This window comes from Salvia miltiorrhiza, chromosome 4 (genome assembly GCF_028751815.1).
Source record: "Salvia miltiorrhiza cultivar Shanhuang (shh) chromosome 4, IMPLAD_Smil_shh, whole genome shotgun sequence".
Classification (NCBI taxonomy): domain Eukaryota; kingdom Viridiplantae; phylum Streptophyta; class Magnoliopsida; order Lamiales; family Lamiaceae; genus Salvia; species Salvia miltiorrhiza.
This window is the reverse complement of record NC_080390.1, coordinates 4480958-4495886: the sequence shown is the minus strand read 5'-3', so window position 1 is coordinate 4495886 and position 14929 is coordinate 4480958. Positions and strand designations below refer to the sequence as shown.

The window sequence follows — 14929 nt, the reverse complement described above, 5'->3', positions numbered from 1 at the left end:
TAGATGAGAAATTAAAGTTTATGAGAATATCTTTAATTCAATGTAGAAGTTATAAAAAAATGAATTTAAAACGGATAAATTATTATTGTTTAAATGTCAAAATTAATTTTTAGTTCTTACCCATTTATCTGTAAGTTGAACATCATATTCTTTTCTCATTTTGTTTTTTTTTTTGTTGGTGGAAAAATAAATAGATGTAATTTTTTTCTTTAAAATAGTTTATATTATTGTTTAATTGTAGTAATTATTTTAAATGTAAATATTTGTAAACTACAATAATTTTTAATGCAATTCAGGAGAAGAAAATTTGTATTGATTTTAATAGGAATTTATAAATAAAAAACTAGTCCTTCATTCACAACTAGTTCCCTTACGTGCGATGCAAAGCGAGTATCCAATTAAACGATATGTTTCAATAAATACAAATATTAAACACAACCAAAATACAAGCAAATCGGGGACGAAGTGCGGAGTGATCGCCGATGCAAAAGAGGCATGGACAAGGAGCGGTTCCGATTAAGACTTCCAAGCGGAGGGGAACGGGAATGAATCGGAACACACCCGAACGAGAGGGATTCCGAGAATATGCAGGTATGGGACTGCATATTCGAGGAGAGCTTACTTGATTTTACAAGAATATCATAATAGTTGACAAACCATTTTGCAGTCAAATTAAATTAATTTTTCTTTGTCTAACTTGATTTTACAAGAATATCGTAATAGTCAGCGATCCATTTTTCGGTCAGATTAAATTAATTTTTCTTTATCTTTAGGCGTAAAAGAATTACTAATATTAGAATTAACCCTTCAAAACTCCAAGATAAAACGCAGAAGACATAAGTGACTTACATGAATTTTGATTGAGCATTTTTGCAGGATAATAGCTTTAAAATTAATATTATATATATATATATATATAATTATTTTATTAAACTCATAGAACCTCTTTGTGTAGGTGTGGCAGCCAACTGTTGAAAAAGGCCATCGATTTGTGCTTATTTTGTTGTATCTTTTTCTAAATTATTCTAAAGTTTATTGCCGCTTGATTTTGTTAAAGAAAGGCTCCAAGATCATACCACTGTTGCATGAATTCGATTTTGGCTCTTGTGGAATACTAAATTAAATTTATGCACTTTTGTTGCTAAATGTAATATACGAAGGAGTTTTTTCCTTTCAAAATTTTATGTTCCAAATTCGGATTTTCATTGAGCAATTGATGCGGATTAAACATATTTGCATAGGTGCTACTCATATCAACAAGATGCATCTTTTTTTCTGGTGCCCACGTGGAAGAAACTCCAAGATTAAGCGTGCTTGGCTTCAAGCAATTCCGGGATGGGTGACCCCCTGGGAAGTTTATCTGGGAGCGTGCGAGTGAGGACAAAACACGCTAGAAAATACTCGTGTTGGTCTGTGGGGACAGCCGTCAACTCTGAAGCCAGGCTGTTACAAGATGTAATGGATAAGTTCTTTTTGGAAGTTTGTTTTTGTAAAAGCACAGTTTTTTAATTCTGTAATGCTTTAGTTGGAATTACAAACATGTTGGATGTGGTGAAGCATTTTGATCCACTTATTTATCAGTTGGATTTCTTAATGATGGAGTCAATTTCTTCTGCTGAATTCAACTGATTTTGTTTATCATTTATAATTAATAAATCTTACTCTAATTAAAATTATCTTACTATAATTACAATTTCCATATCATGGTGGGCACGTTATGCATGCCCATGGTGGATAGGTGATCGTTTATGATTGTTGTTAATTATGAACATGTAATTTGAGGTAAATAAGGTTTCATTCATTCATATAGCAATACATAATTCAAGTGGTTGTAAAACAAAATACCAAAATGACAACCACTTAATGAAATCATAGCATTAACTACTGTTTCGACAAGCACTCAAGCAAATCCTAAACATGAACTAAGACAAACAAACCAACCAAAAGCCCTATCACAACACCCCTCAACCAACACTTTGTCTATTTCTTCCCCATTTCATGATGCTCTGCAATGTATAGCCCTGCCTTTTCCCAAGCATTTTCTTCGGACTCCTTCAATTCACAACATTCATAGCTTTTCCTACAAAGCTCGTTTCGTACTTCATCACTTTCGCGCTTCAGCTTCGCAATGTAGTTCAGTAGGCATCGGGTCGATAAACTCAAAATAAGAACAAGAACTAGCCTGCCATTCACGAAAAAAAAAAAAAAAAAACATTTCAGTTGTGAAAAAAACAAAAATGAAAACTTCAAAATTTCGATACTTACTTCTTCTTGGGGACATCGATACCGGGTTGGCATCGGTCCATGAAGTTCTTATTTCAGCAGGGAGCCCATGGTTGCACTCACGCTTAGCCATGGCGTCAATGAATCAATGGAGGAAGAACAAACCCTTGTCCAAAAATTCAAAGATAGAATAAAGTGGTTATAATTATTATTGGAAAGTGTGAAAAGTGTTATAATTAGTATTGGGAATGGTGAAAAGTGAAAAGTAAGAATAAATAAATATTATTAGTGGTAGGGTAGTTGTACAAAAATGAAAAGAAAGAAATAGGAAGTTATTTTGGGGACGTTCCAAAAAGGAAAAAGAGGAAGTCATTTCAAGGACGGAGGGAGTAATATATTTTTAAAATTAGGAAACCAAATATTTTAAAATTTTATTTATGTTTTTGGTACTACATGTACATATAATTCTTGAATAGCATCAAATGTTTAAGAGTACCACGTCATGAAATATACTTAAAGGTTGGAACTCCAGTTATGTTGTTGAGAAACAATGGTCATTTAAATTTGAACGATGAAAGTTCCCTCTAAATGTCACTTATGCAATTACGATAAAAGTCAAGATCATCTATCTCTTTCTCATGTTGGTTTATTTTTGTCAAGACCAATTTTTATACATGATTAATTATACGTTGCGGTGTCAAGAGTGCAAAATCGAGAAGTGACTTTAAATTCTATTAACTTACACACAATATCTTATTTTTATATTTATTAATTTAAATTATTATTTAAGAATATCGCTCATCGTGCAATGTAGTTTTTTCTTAAAACTCGTGTCACTCCATCTTAAAAAGTTTTTTCATGGATGGAGGGAATATATCAAAACTTTGAATTAATTAACTCAAATAATTTATTATTAATTTAAATAAATATAAAAAATAATTATAAACTCCAATGGGATGAGTGAACCCTAAGTATGAAATTATAATTAAAAAATACAAGAAATTAAGAGTGAAACACCATGATACACAATAATTTACAATAGTTTGTGGTTCAAATCTTTTCGGCACAGGAATTAAGAAGATGGTGTAAATTGGTTGAAAGTGGTAGGGCCTACACTTTTTTAAGGGTTAAATTTTTTCATTTATGAAAACATTCCACTTATAATGAGACAATCGAAAATGGAATAAAGTAGGACGAAGAAAGTATGATGGATAAGCTACACATATAACATAACCCTCATTAGACTCCCACTTCAAGCCTCCAAGATTCTGCCACTTGTAGTCCTCATTTTACGGTCGACGATAACTTCTCCATCTCTTACGAAACAAAACTTCTCCAACAAATAATCCAAGTCCAGCAAGGATTCTCCATCAACAATGAAGGTTATATATATATATATATATATATATATATATATATATATATATATATATATAGGGTGCGGTTATAGTGAGAACCACAATTATCGTGAGAACATAAGAACCAATAAAATTACTGCATCTGCTATACAAATTAATGCATCCGAAAAAAATAATTTTTTTGCTCCCTTCAGGATTCGAACCGAGCACCTGCATCCATCCACCAAGATGATGCTTCCACCGTAGATCTTGATGATCGAATGGCTTAAAATGGTTCTCCGTTCTTATTTTATTAGTGGTTCTTATTTGAACCTCTCCCTATGTATATATATATATATATATATATATATATATATATATATATATATATAGGGAGAGGCTCTGCGACTTTCCTATATATATATATATATATATATATATAGGAAAGTCGCAGAGCCTTTCATTTCCTACAAATGAGGTTGTAAATCCATCAAACTACTTTGGGATTTATCCCCCTAGAGCATTCAATGACAGATGTAACTATCCGAATTGCTCTAGATTGTCCATTGATGGTGGGATATAGTTGGAGAGAGCATTGTGGAAAAAGTTCAGAACATAAAGAACCTTCGGTTCTCCAACTTCTTCTAGTATCACTCCTTGGAGATGGTTGCACGACAAGTTGATCAAGGTAAAGTTGCCAATAATATTTTTCAACTCATGCTCTGTTCCTAACGAACCCAAATTTTGTGCTCTCTTTAGTGTCGTGTCTAGGTCTAGATCGAGTCTTGTTCGATTTGTTTTGTGTTGTTTTGTGTTTGGAGGACACTATTATGGGTAGGGACTCGTGGAAGCCAAAATGGTTACAATGGAGCAACTCTGATGGGATCTGGGAAGTCGCCTCACGATCAACTCTAATGCAACCCCTAGAGCATTCAATGAAAAAAGCGAGAGAACTTTTTATAATCTGTTGGGCATGATGCTGATCAAGCAGGTAGTACTGCTTAGAAGGGGAGATCTGTTGGACCTTGGGCACGATGGAGCTAATTATGGAAAAGAGTATTGCAACCAATGCTATTGCCGCTGATCAAGAGATTGGTCTGACTACCGCTCAGAATCAAACATCCACCACGAGAGGCACTGAGGGTAAGATAGGGGCATGATGGCTGACGAGATGGAGAACAATGAAGAAGATAGAAGTGACCAGGCATCAAGGGCAGGACGATGACGTGGTGGATCTGGTGCATGGAGATATGATGCAGGGAATATTCTTTTTTCCCATGCACGGAACATATAAGTTAAAAACCTTTCGAATATGCACAGGTCGAGGGTGAAACTGATCGAAGGAGAGTCCCTGAGCTTGAAGACTCTATCTAGGGCAAACCCTGGACACTCCATTCAAAGATTGACTCTCCAAAACCCTAGCCGCATGCTGGCCGCCAGGCCTTAAAATCTATATAAACTTGTTTTCATTTCATATTTAGTGTCTGCGTATTGAGGGAAGCAAGTGGTGTGCCACAAAATAATTTCTTTTAATTTTCTGCATTTGGTATTTGAAGTCCTGACTTGGGAAAAACATTTAGATTATATTATTTTGTCGGTAGTGAAGACGTTTTGCCTTATTTCTGTTTTAATAGTAAGTACTATTTATTTTGTTTCTATGTCTTATTTATCTTTTGTTTACGCACTTTACTTTTATGTTTAGCTAAGTTAATTAATCTAGGTAAGGAATAGATGATGTGGATATGAACTGATGAATCGTAAGGTCCAAGTGCGTGCTTAAATAATTGCATGAATGTGTCCCCTAAGTGTCGGGCAAGATAACCAAGTGTCGAGATCAACGGAATAGTGACATGGACGAACGGAATAAAAATAAATTTAGGTTAAATATCACTTTATATCCCAACGTATTAGCGTTTTAACAAATATGTCTCATTGTTTGGATAAGTGCAAAATAGTACCCAACATATGAAAAATGTATGAATTTTAAGTTTTTTTTTTTTTTGAAGGAAAATTTATGAATTTTAAGTTAAGGACTTGAATCATCAAATTTTTGGTCATTTTAAGTCCTTTTGTATATCAATTTTTCGGGTAATCATAAATTTTACTTCAAAAAAAAAAAAACTTAAAATTCATAAATTTTCATATATTGGGCACTTTTTTGCATTTATCCAAACGATGGGACATATTTGTTAAAACACTAATACGTTGGAATATTGATGAGGAGTAAAATCTGCATCAAAGCTGTGCAATTAACATGGCTGAAATCTTTCATTTATATTATTATTATTGACACAATTATTATTATTTCAAATATTTTGTGCAGCGCTAATTTGACAGGGCTAACCTTATCAATCGGGAATTATCTGGGCAGCTCAACGACTTGGCTTCAAGCTCAAGACTAATGTAATAAGGGCTTAGGCCCAATTATTTAAATTAATGGGCCTTAGAGGTTCAATGGGCCAAGCTCAATTAATTAATATCATATAAATATGGCTCTTTCAGTTTTTTACTCACAAGTTAGAAAAGTTAGTCATTCTACTCAATTCTCACAACTTGTAAATGTAATTGCTCCCCAAATATAGTGAAAATCCCGAAATCCACCATGGATGTAGATCTTCACGATCGAACCACGTAAAATCCTTGTGTCGTTTATCGTTTTATTTACTATATTGATTCTTGTTTCATCAAATATCAGGTGTTTGTGTTTACATATATATTTTTAAATTATAATAGTTTACATGTAATAGAGGTGAAGGAATATATATTGGTTCATTATATAGCTCTTTTTTAAAAATAATTTTTTGTATTAATTTTAATATAATTTTGTAGATGAAATTAGTATACATATTAAAATATATCATTTCAAATATTTTTTTATATTTGTAAATTATTTATTTATTTATTATGATGCATCATACTTTATAATTATAATAATATATAATGCTAATTTTCATTATCAATTAATTTTTAATTATTTAATAACTATAATTATCATTATATTTTATATAAAGTTGAAAATTTACGTTTTTAAATCCAAGAGTAATTGATGGGGGCAAAATGATATATACCCATTTTGAAAGATAAAACCTAAAAAATACCCACCTTTTATAAAATATATAAATATACCCATTTAGGACATTTTTACTTTTACGTCGAGAATTAGTGTATTTTGCACTGATGCTCGACTTGTAATCGATAAATGTCGGGCTTAGTGTATTTTCTAAGAATGCTCGACTACAAATGCTCGATTGCTCGACTCACAACGGTTGAGCATGTCGAGCATTGAAGTATTTACCACTATTGCTCGACTCGTAGAAGTCTAGCATGTCGAGCATTAATATATTTATCGCACATACGCTAATGCTCGATATACCCGACTCAATGGTAGAACATGTCTCATTTTTTACTTCAGACCGGTGTCCATTTTAGATGAAAATCATGGGATATTTCCAACTATCTGGTGCCTATAGCCCATCTTCTCTTGGCAAGATGGAAGTGGCGCTTTTGTCTAACATGCTATGGTCTCAATACCCTTACAAGGTAATGATGAGTTTCACGCGCTCTAAGCCCGGCCCTAAGCGGCTAGGAAGATTGGCCGCAATCTGACTCTCCTAATCGAGCTTTATTGCCCCAACTTTTCCTTCTGTGCCTTCTGTCCGAACTCTTTGCTTGGGGGTTCTACGGCTCAAGGTCCGCTTTTCAAAACCGACGTTTCACGCGCCCATGATTTGGAAAGGTTTGACTTAACTCACTAAGCGGAAGAAGAGCAAGAAGTGTATTTACCACTAATGCTCGGCATACATTAGTCAAGTATGTGGAGCAAAGTTCGCAATTTCAGCAATTTTTATGAATTAAGTAAGAGTAATTTTGTCATTTCAAATTCAAAATAGGTAGTTTTTATAATTTTCTTATATAGTGAGTATTTTTTATTTTTATCTTTGAAAATGAGTAAAAACAACCATTAACTCTAATTAATGTCGTTTAATTTCGATACACGATATGCATTGAACGAGAGATCGTACTAGTTTTAATACTAAAACTACTCTATAATAAAACTAACATCTAAAAATTACCTAAGAAACAATCGTAACCCAAAAGAAAAATACTACTAATATAAAAATTAAAAACTAACCACAATTTTGGCAAGAAAATAAAAATCCATTAAAACGTGTGGGATGCAAATAGGCAGTTAGTTTATGAAAGAAGGAAAGTGGAAGACTAGAGAGAGTCGGAATCGAAAACGGGGCAGATCCGAATTGAAAATTGGTAACCCGTGTGGAATTGGAATTCGAATTTCAAATTTCAAATTTCAAATTTGAGCACTCGTACCGTTACTCACTCACTCCCCTCATTTTAATCCCAATTCTTTCATTTCCGCCATTCTTCACTTCTCCCAAAAGACACTCTCTCCGTGTCTCTGCAAACAAACCCTAATTCGCCATGGCCGGTGCAAAGAAGGCACCCCTAACCTCCAGCAACAATGCCAACATTCCACCGCCTGAAGCCACCACCTCCGCCGCTGGCAGCAAGAAAACCATTGAGCAAATGTACCAGAAGAAATCGCAGCTCGAACACATCCTCCTCCGCCCCGACACCTACATTGGATCGGTGGAGAAACACACCCAAACCTTATGGGTCTACGACAACGACCACATGGTCCAGAGATCAGTCTCCTATGTTCCCGGTCTGTACAAGATCTTCGACGAAATCCTCGTCAACGCAGCCGACAACAAACAGAGAGACCCCAAGATGGACTCTGTGAAGGTGACTATTGACGTCGCGTCCAACTCGATTAGTGTGTACAACACTGGGGATGGGATCCCTGTTGAGATCCATCAGGAAGAAGGGGTTTACGTGCCCGAATTGATATTTGGGCATTTGTTGACGAGTAGCAATTATGATGATACTGAGAAGAAGACGACGGGTGGGAGGAACGGGTACGGGGCCAAGCTCACAAATATTTTTTCGACTGAGTTCGTGGTCGAGACTGCGGATGGCAAGCGGCAGAAAAAGTATAAGCAGGTATGATTATTGTCTCGGAGATTTCGTCCCAGTTTGCAATGTTTGCTGTTTATCCTGAGATTTTGTTTCGATGTGTGGAAAATTTATGATATGTTCTCAGTTGTGAGGTTTATTGTCTTGAGATTAGTACGATTATTTTCTACATTATGTTATCGGTCTAATGTGCTATCTCTGAGCCATTTAATGTCTTCCTGTTGAGGCCATGTTGAATTGCTGTGCATGTTCAAGCTTTTCTATGCAGTCCAAAATACACATTTGTGCATCTTCTAAATGTTAGGGTTCCCTCTGGTACTAATTTTAACATGGCCTTGTGTTGTTAAGGTTTTCTCCAATAACATGGGAGCAAAATCCGAGCCATCTGTTTCGAAATGCAGAGCAACCGAGAATTGGACTAAGATTACTTTCAAGCCAGATTTGGCGAAATTTAGCATGACATGCTTGGAGGATGATGTTGTTGCTCTCATGAAGAAGCGTGTGATTGACATTGCGGGTTGCCTTGGGAAAACAGTCAAGGTTGAGTTGAATGGACAGGTGTTTCAGTTCAAGTCGTTCTCAAACTATTGCGAACTTTATCTGAATTCTGTAGCTGGTTCTGGCTCAGATCCGCTCCCAAGGTAATTGCCATTTACTGGCTTTGATTGTTCTTCACATATAGTTTGCTAACTGATTGTCTTTTTAACTTGGCAGATTTGAAGAGTACGTACACGATAGGTGGCAGATTTGTATTAGTCGCAGTGATGGACAATTTCAACAGGTACTGAACCAGCCATGATATTAGGCCATTTTTACCTTTTGTTTTGACTTGACCTATATACCAATCAGACTATGTGCCTAATTTACCTGTTGGTTTGTGCAGGTCAGCTTTGTGAATTCAATCGCAACAATCAAGGGTGGGACTCACGTGGATTATGTTACTAATAAGATAGCAAGCCATCTTGTTACTGTTATAAATAACAAGAACAAGAAGAACAAAGGCTTTGATGTCAAGCCTCATAATGTAAAAAATCATTTGTGGGTTTTTGTCAATGCACTCATTGACAACCCTGCTTTTGACTCTCAAACCAAGGAGACCCTGACACTTCGTGCAGGAAGTTTTGGCTCATCTTGGGATTTCACATCAAAATTCTTGGACAAAGGTTAGTGATTTCAGAGCTAATGGCTCTTACTTTTCCATAAGGCTAGTTTCCGTGTAATTTTCCATTTAGAAGTTCTAATGCTACCAATTTGTACCTGCAGTGGCCAAGTCAGATATCATGAAGAATATTGAGGAATGGGCAGAGTTTAAACAACAGAAAGATCTTAAGAAAACAGATGGATCAAAAAACAAAAGGGTCTTCGTAGAGAAGCATGAAGAAGCTCACGAGTGGGGTAAAAAAGAGGCAGACCAATGTACGTTGATTTTGACAGAAGGAGATTCTGCCAAGGCGCTAGCAGTAAGTTTTCTTTGAGGTTATGGCTTGTACACGAGAAACCTGTTTACATTTGATTTTGAAGCTTATGAAATATATATCTTGTGCAGATTGCTGGTCTCACAATTGTCGGGAAAAGACACTATGGTGTGTTTCCTCTTAGAGGAAAGTTACTCAATGTGAGGGAAGCGAGTCATAATCAGATAATGCAGAATGCTGAGTTAACTAAGATTAAGCAGATTCTTGGTCTCCAGCATGGTTTGAAATATGATGATGCCAAATCACTCAAGTCACTCAAGTATGGTCACGTGATGATTATGACTGATCAGGTTTCTTTCTGATCTTTGATTCGTTTCACACTCCACAGCCATGTTGCTGTGTGTTAGATACTTCTCTACCATTCAAATGCTACAACATTATGATGTATGATAAATTTTGATTTTCTTTTGGTCACTTAAACTCAAATCCAGTCTTTGTCCCCGTATGCAGGATCATGATGGTTCCCACATCAAGGGATTATTGATCAATTTATTCCATTCATTTTGGCCATCATTGCTTAAAGTTCCTTCTTTTCTTCTGGAGTTCATAACCCCTATCGTCAAGGTTTGAAGGGGAACAAACTTGTGATATATGTTCTACAAGCTCTGATACGATAGCTTATGCACTAATTTCTTGTCATTTCCTAATTCAGGCTAAACATAAGGATGGCAGAAGAACGGAAGCATTCTACACAATGCCACAGTATGAGGCATGGAAAGAAAGGCTGGGGACTGATGCGAAAAATTGGACCATAAAGTACTACAAGGTTTGTCGTCCTTTGCAATGTACTGAGCTGTGGGTTTGTCGTCCATAAATTAGATCCCCTTAATTTAAGCGATGCGTTTGTTCTCTATGTCAATTACAGGGTTTGGGAACAAGTACAGGCGAAGAAGCTAAGGAGTACTTTCGAGACATTGACAAACATAAGAAAGATTTTGTTTGGGAGAATGATGAAGATGGTGAGGCAATTGAACTTGCTTTCAGTAAGAAGAAGATCGAAGCCAGAAAAAATTGGCTCAGACAATTTGAGGTTAGAAGCTCGATAAGCATTGTTCATTTTCTACATTTAAATTTTCATTATTGTCGCACTCAACAGTGCTATGATTCTCATAAATGTTTAATTTTCCTGTTATGCAGCCTGGCACATTTCTTGATGATGCAGACAAACACATTAAGTACCGGGACTTTGTTCATAAGGAACTGATATTGTTCTCAATAGCAGATGTTCAGAGATCAATTCCATCCATGGTTGATGGACTGAAACCTGGACAAAGAAAGATACTTTTCTGTTCTTTCAAGAGGAACTTTGTCAAGGAAGCAAAAGTGGCACAATTCTCTGGTTATGTATCAGAGCATTCAGCTTATCATCATGGAGAGCAGAGCCTGGCTAGTACCATAATTGGTATGGCCCAAGATTACGTGGGCAGCAACAATATAAATCTTCTGTTACCAAATGGTCAGTTTGGTACTCGAGGCCAGGTAATAATACCTCAGACTGATGTTACTTTTTACGAAAGAAATTATAACTTTGAAAAGTATCTCATGACATATGGGATTCCATTCTCAGGGCGGCAAGGATCATGCCAGTCCCAGGTACCTTTACACGCAGCTGGCTCCGGTAACTAGATTTTTGTTTCCAAAGGCAGATGACATTCTCCTCAACTATTTAAATGAAGATGGGCAGTCAATTGAACCATCATGGTGAGCTTTTATAATTTATGGGATATGTGCGTATGAGATTCCTCGGATGATTTGTATCTGATGCCGTGTTCTTACTAGGTATATGCCAATCATACCAATGGTTCTAGTGAATGGAAGTGAAGGAATAGGCACTGGATGGAGTTCCTATGTACCTAATTACAACCCTTTTGACATTATACGAAACATTAGGCATTTGTTGAATGATGAACCGTTGGAGGTAATGCACCCATGGTATAAAGGATTCATTGGTTCAATTGAGAAAAATGTGATGAAGGATACTGGAAGCTACACTATTAGTGGAAATGTAGAGGAAGTGGATGAGAATACTCTAAGGATAACTGAGCTTCCAATTCGAAGGTGGACACAGGATTACAAGGAGTTTTTGGAGTCTGTTTCGTTTGACAATGATAAGAGCATAGATCCTTTCATCAAGGTATGTAAATGTTGATCTTGATATATTGTAGACAGTAAGAAAATCTGAAGCCTTTTCTTTTTTTACCAGGAATTCTGTGACAACAGTGGTGGAGAAATAGTACATTTCTCTCTTTGTATGTCAGAAGAGAGGCTTCCAGCTGTCAAGCAAGAGGGCTTGCTTAAGAAATTAAAGCTATCCACGTCTATTAGCACAAATAACATGCATCTCTTTGACTCACGGGGTGTAATAAAGAAATATGACACTCCTGAACAGAGTACGTGAAATAAATATTGAAGTGACTAAATGTATTTTTGTTTAAGCCTGGTTAAAGCACTGACTTGTTGCTCTTTCCATGCAGTTCTTGAAGAATTCTTTTATCTAAGGCTGGAGTTCTATGACAAACGAAAAGCAAGTTTTATTATGACTCAATATTTCCTTCAATTTTTCCCTCTATATTATCTAGGGATATGCTCGAGCATTTTCCAAGTGGAATTACTACTGACCAATGATCATTTTCATTGCAGAAAGCTGTGTTAGCCATTCTTGAGAAGGAGATGCTGAAATGTGACAACAAGTGTAGATTTATACAATGTGTTGTCGAAGGTAGCATCATTGTGAGCAACAGGAAAAGGGCTGACTTGTTCCTTGAGTTGAAAGAAAAGGGTTTCACTCCATTTCCAAAGAAGGAAATTGCTTCAGAAGTTTCTGTGGCTGGTGCGGCTAATGATGCAGAGGAACCTGAGAGTGAAGTGCCAATAGCCCAAGGGGCTTCTTCTGGTGATTATGACTACTTGCTGTCTTTGGCGATTGGAACGTTGACACGTGAAAAGATGCAACAGTTGCTTGCTGAGATGGAAAAGCGTGTGGCAGAAGTGGAAGACCTTAAATCAACATCAGTGAAGTCCTTGTGGATGAGAGATATTGATGCTTTGGAGGCTAAACTTCTTGAGGTGTGTAAAATTGATTTATTTGGTTATGTTTTGTTTCACTCAAAGCTGGCTCTTGCTTATGTGAACATTTGTGTAGGAACTCAATAAATATGAGAAAAAATGGGAAGCTGATAGAAAAAGGTTACATGAGGGTGCGTATCTGAAGAAAGGAGCACAAAAAAATCCACGAAAGAAGAATCAGAAGACAACAACCAAGAAGGAATCTGCTGAAGATCCAATGGAAATTTCTGAGAACACTATGCCTGAAACTGGTAGGTTTCAACAGAAATGCTCTATAAACATTATTTTCATTTGTTTATAATGAATGTAATTTCCATTTATATTATCAGATAAAGTTGCTGAAGTCAAGAAACCGAGAGCCAAAGCACCTGCTAAGAAGAAGGCTCCAGCAGCTAAGGTTGAAAATGCTTGATTATCATTTATGGATTTTTGTTTCTGTGAAAGACATACACTAAGCTTTTCTGTTATTTAAATATGGCAGACCACTGCAACTGCTGATGAAGATGATGATGACATAGCTGATCTTAGACAGAGAATGGCTGCTTACAATTTTGACTCTTCTCCTGATCGTTCAGAAGGTAAACGAAAAGCCCATATAATTTGGGTTATTTTGGAATAAATAACGAAAAGCCCATATAATATGTATAAATAATGCCAACTGGAACTATGTCTGGTTTCTTGTATGGTTATAGAATTATACCTGGCTGAAGTAGAATAACTAAAGAACAGATACTTCTTGGGTGATTATATTCATGCTTTATAAAAATATGTCAATTCACTTTCTTACAGATCTTGAGTCAGAGGTATCCCAGATGCCAACGAAGAAACAACCAGCCAAAAGGGGTGCTGCAAAGAAGAAGCCTTCATCAAGTATTTCAGAGTTTGATGACAATGGTGATGATGATGATTTTTGAGCAGGAAGAGAAGAAAAAGAAGGGCGGAAGGAAACCAGCTAACGGCAAAGCAGCAGCAAAACCACCTGTTGCTGCGACGAAGAAGAGAGCACCAGCTGGCAAACAGCTTGTAGGGCAGAAGCTGATCACTCAGGTGCTGAAGCCTGCAGAAGTTTCTCCTGATAAGAAAGTGAGGAAAATGAGGGCATCGCCATTTAACAAGAAAAGCGGTTCTGTTCTTGGAAGGACTATCAACGTTGATGACGAAGAAGATGAAACTTCAGAAGCCTCTGCTTCTACTTTGGGTAGTGCGAGTGATGCTGCAGGTGCAGGTGCAGGTGCAGGTGCAGTAGCACCTGCGGTGGCAGCTAGGCCAAAGAGGGCCAACCGGGTGCAGATGAGGTATGTTATAAGTGATTCTGAGAGTGATAAGGCTGATGACACCGATGACACTGCTGAAGAAGACGATTTGGGCTTCAGTGATGATGAGGATTAGATTCCTTTTACTTGATCTGGAACATGTGATTTGTTATGTGATGAAACAAAGTCTTTAGTCATTTGTGTAATGACTAACTATGCATCATGTTATGGAATTCACCGTTCTCTCTCTCTGTCTCTCTCTCTCTCAAATCATGTAGCTTGATTATGTACATTTCCTACATATTTAGATGGTGATTAAACTAGGTTAAGATCGTAAAATCTAACTACAAATAATATATTTCTTAGGATCTTAGTATGTGATTAACTTCAGTTTAGTTTTTTGTATGGAGATAGTTAGATTGGTTTTTCTAGTGACCATAGTTTAGGTGACAGATTCTTTTATTATAAAACATAACACCCATTGTAAGTCTGTTGAGACCATCAAATTGTTTCTCTACTAGGTGAGTTAGTTAAGTGATTAATTTATGATTTTATTTAAGAGCCTCCTACTTGTATAATT

General features: G+C 36.3%; 1 protein-coding gene and 1 long non-coding RNA gene across 2 annotated transcripts; both read left to right on the top strand.

Moving 5' to 3' along the window:
• Nucleotides 1-4142: 4142 nt before the first annotated feature.
• Nucleotides 4143-5218, top strand: LOC131022310 (uncharacterized). The gene is made up of 2 exons (XR_009101233.1): nucleotides 4143-4248; nucleotides 4552-5218. It is a non-coding gene; the product is annotated as an uncharacterized LOC131022310 (long non-coding RNA).
• Nucleotides 5219-7896: 2678 nt separating this feature from the next.
• Nucleotides 7897-14600, top strand: LOC131022308 (DNA topoisomerase 2-like). The gene is given in 20 exon segments (XM_057951756.1): nucleotides 7897-8582; nucleotides 8904-9196; nucleotides 9270-9336; nucleotides 9439-9718; nucleotides 9819-10015; nucleotides 10102-10320; nucleotides 10481-10594; nucleotides 10683-10796; nucleotides 10896-11060; nucleotides 11168-11509; nucleotides 11598-11731; nucleotides 11810-12164; nucleotides 12234-12420; nucleotides 12505-12554; nucleotides 12671-13096; nucleotides 13173-13347; nucleotides 13426-13493; nucleotides 13578-13674; nucleotides 13886-14003; nucleotides 14005-14600. Coding segments are annotated over 20 exon segments (4464 nt in total). The 5' UTR covers nucleotides 7897-8000; the 3' UTR covers nucleotides 14486-14600.
• The last annotated feature ends 329 nt before the right edge of the window (nucleotides 14601-14929 follow it).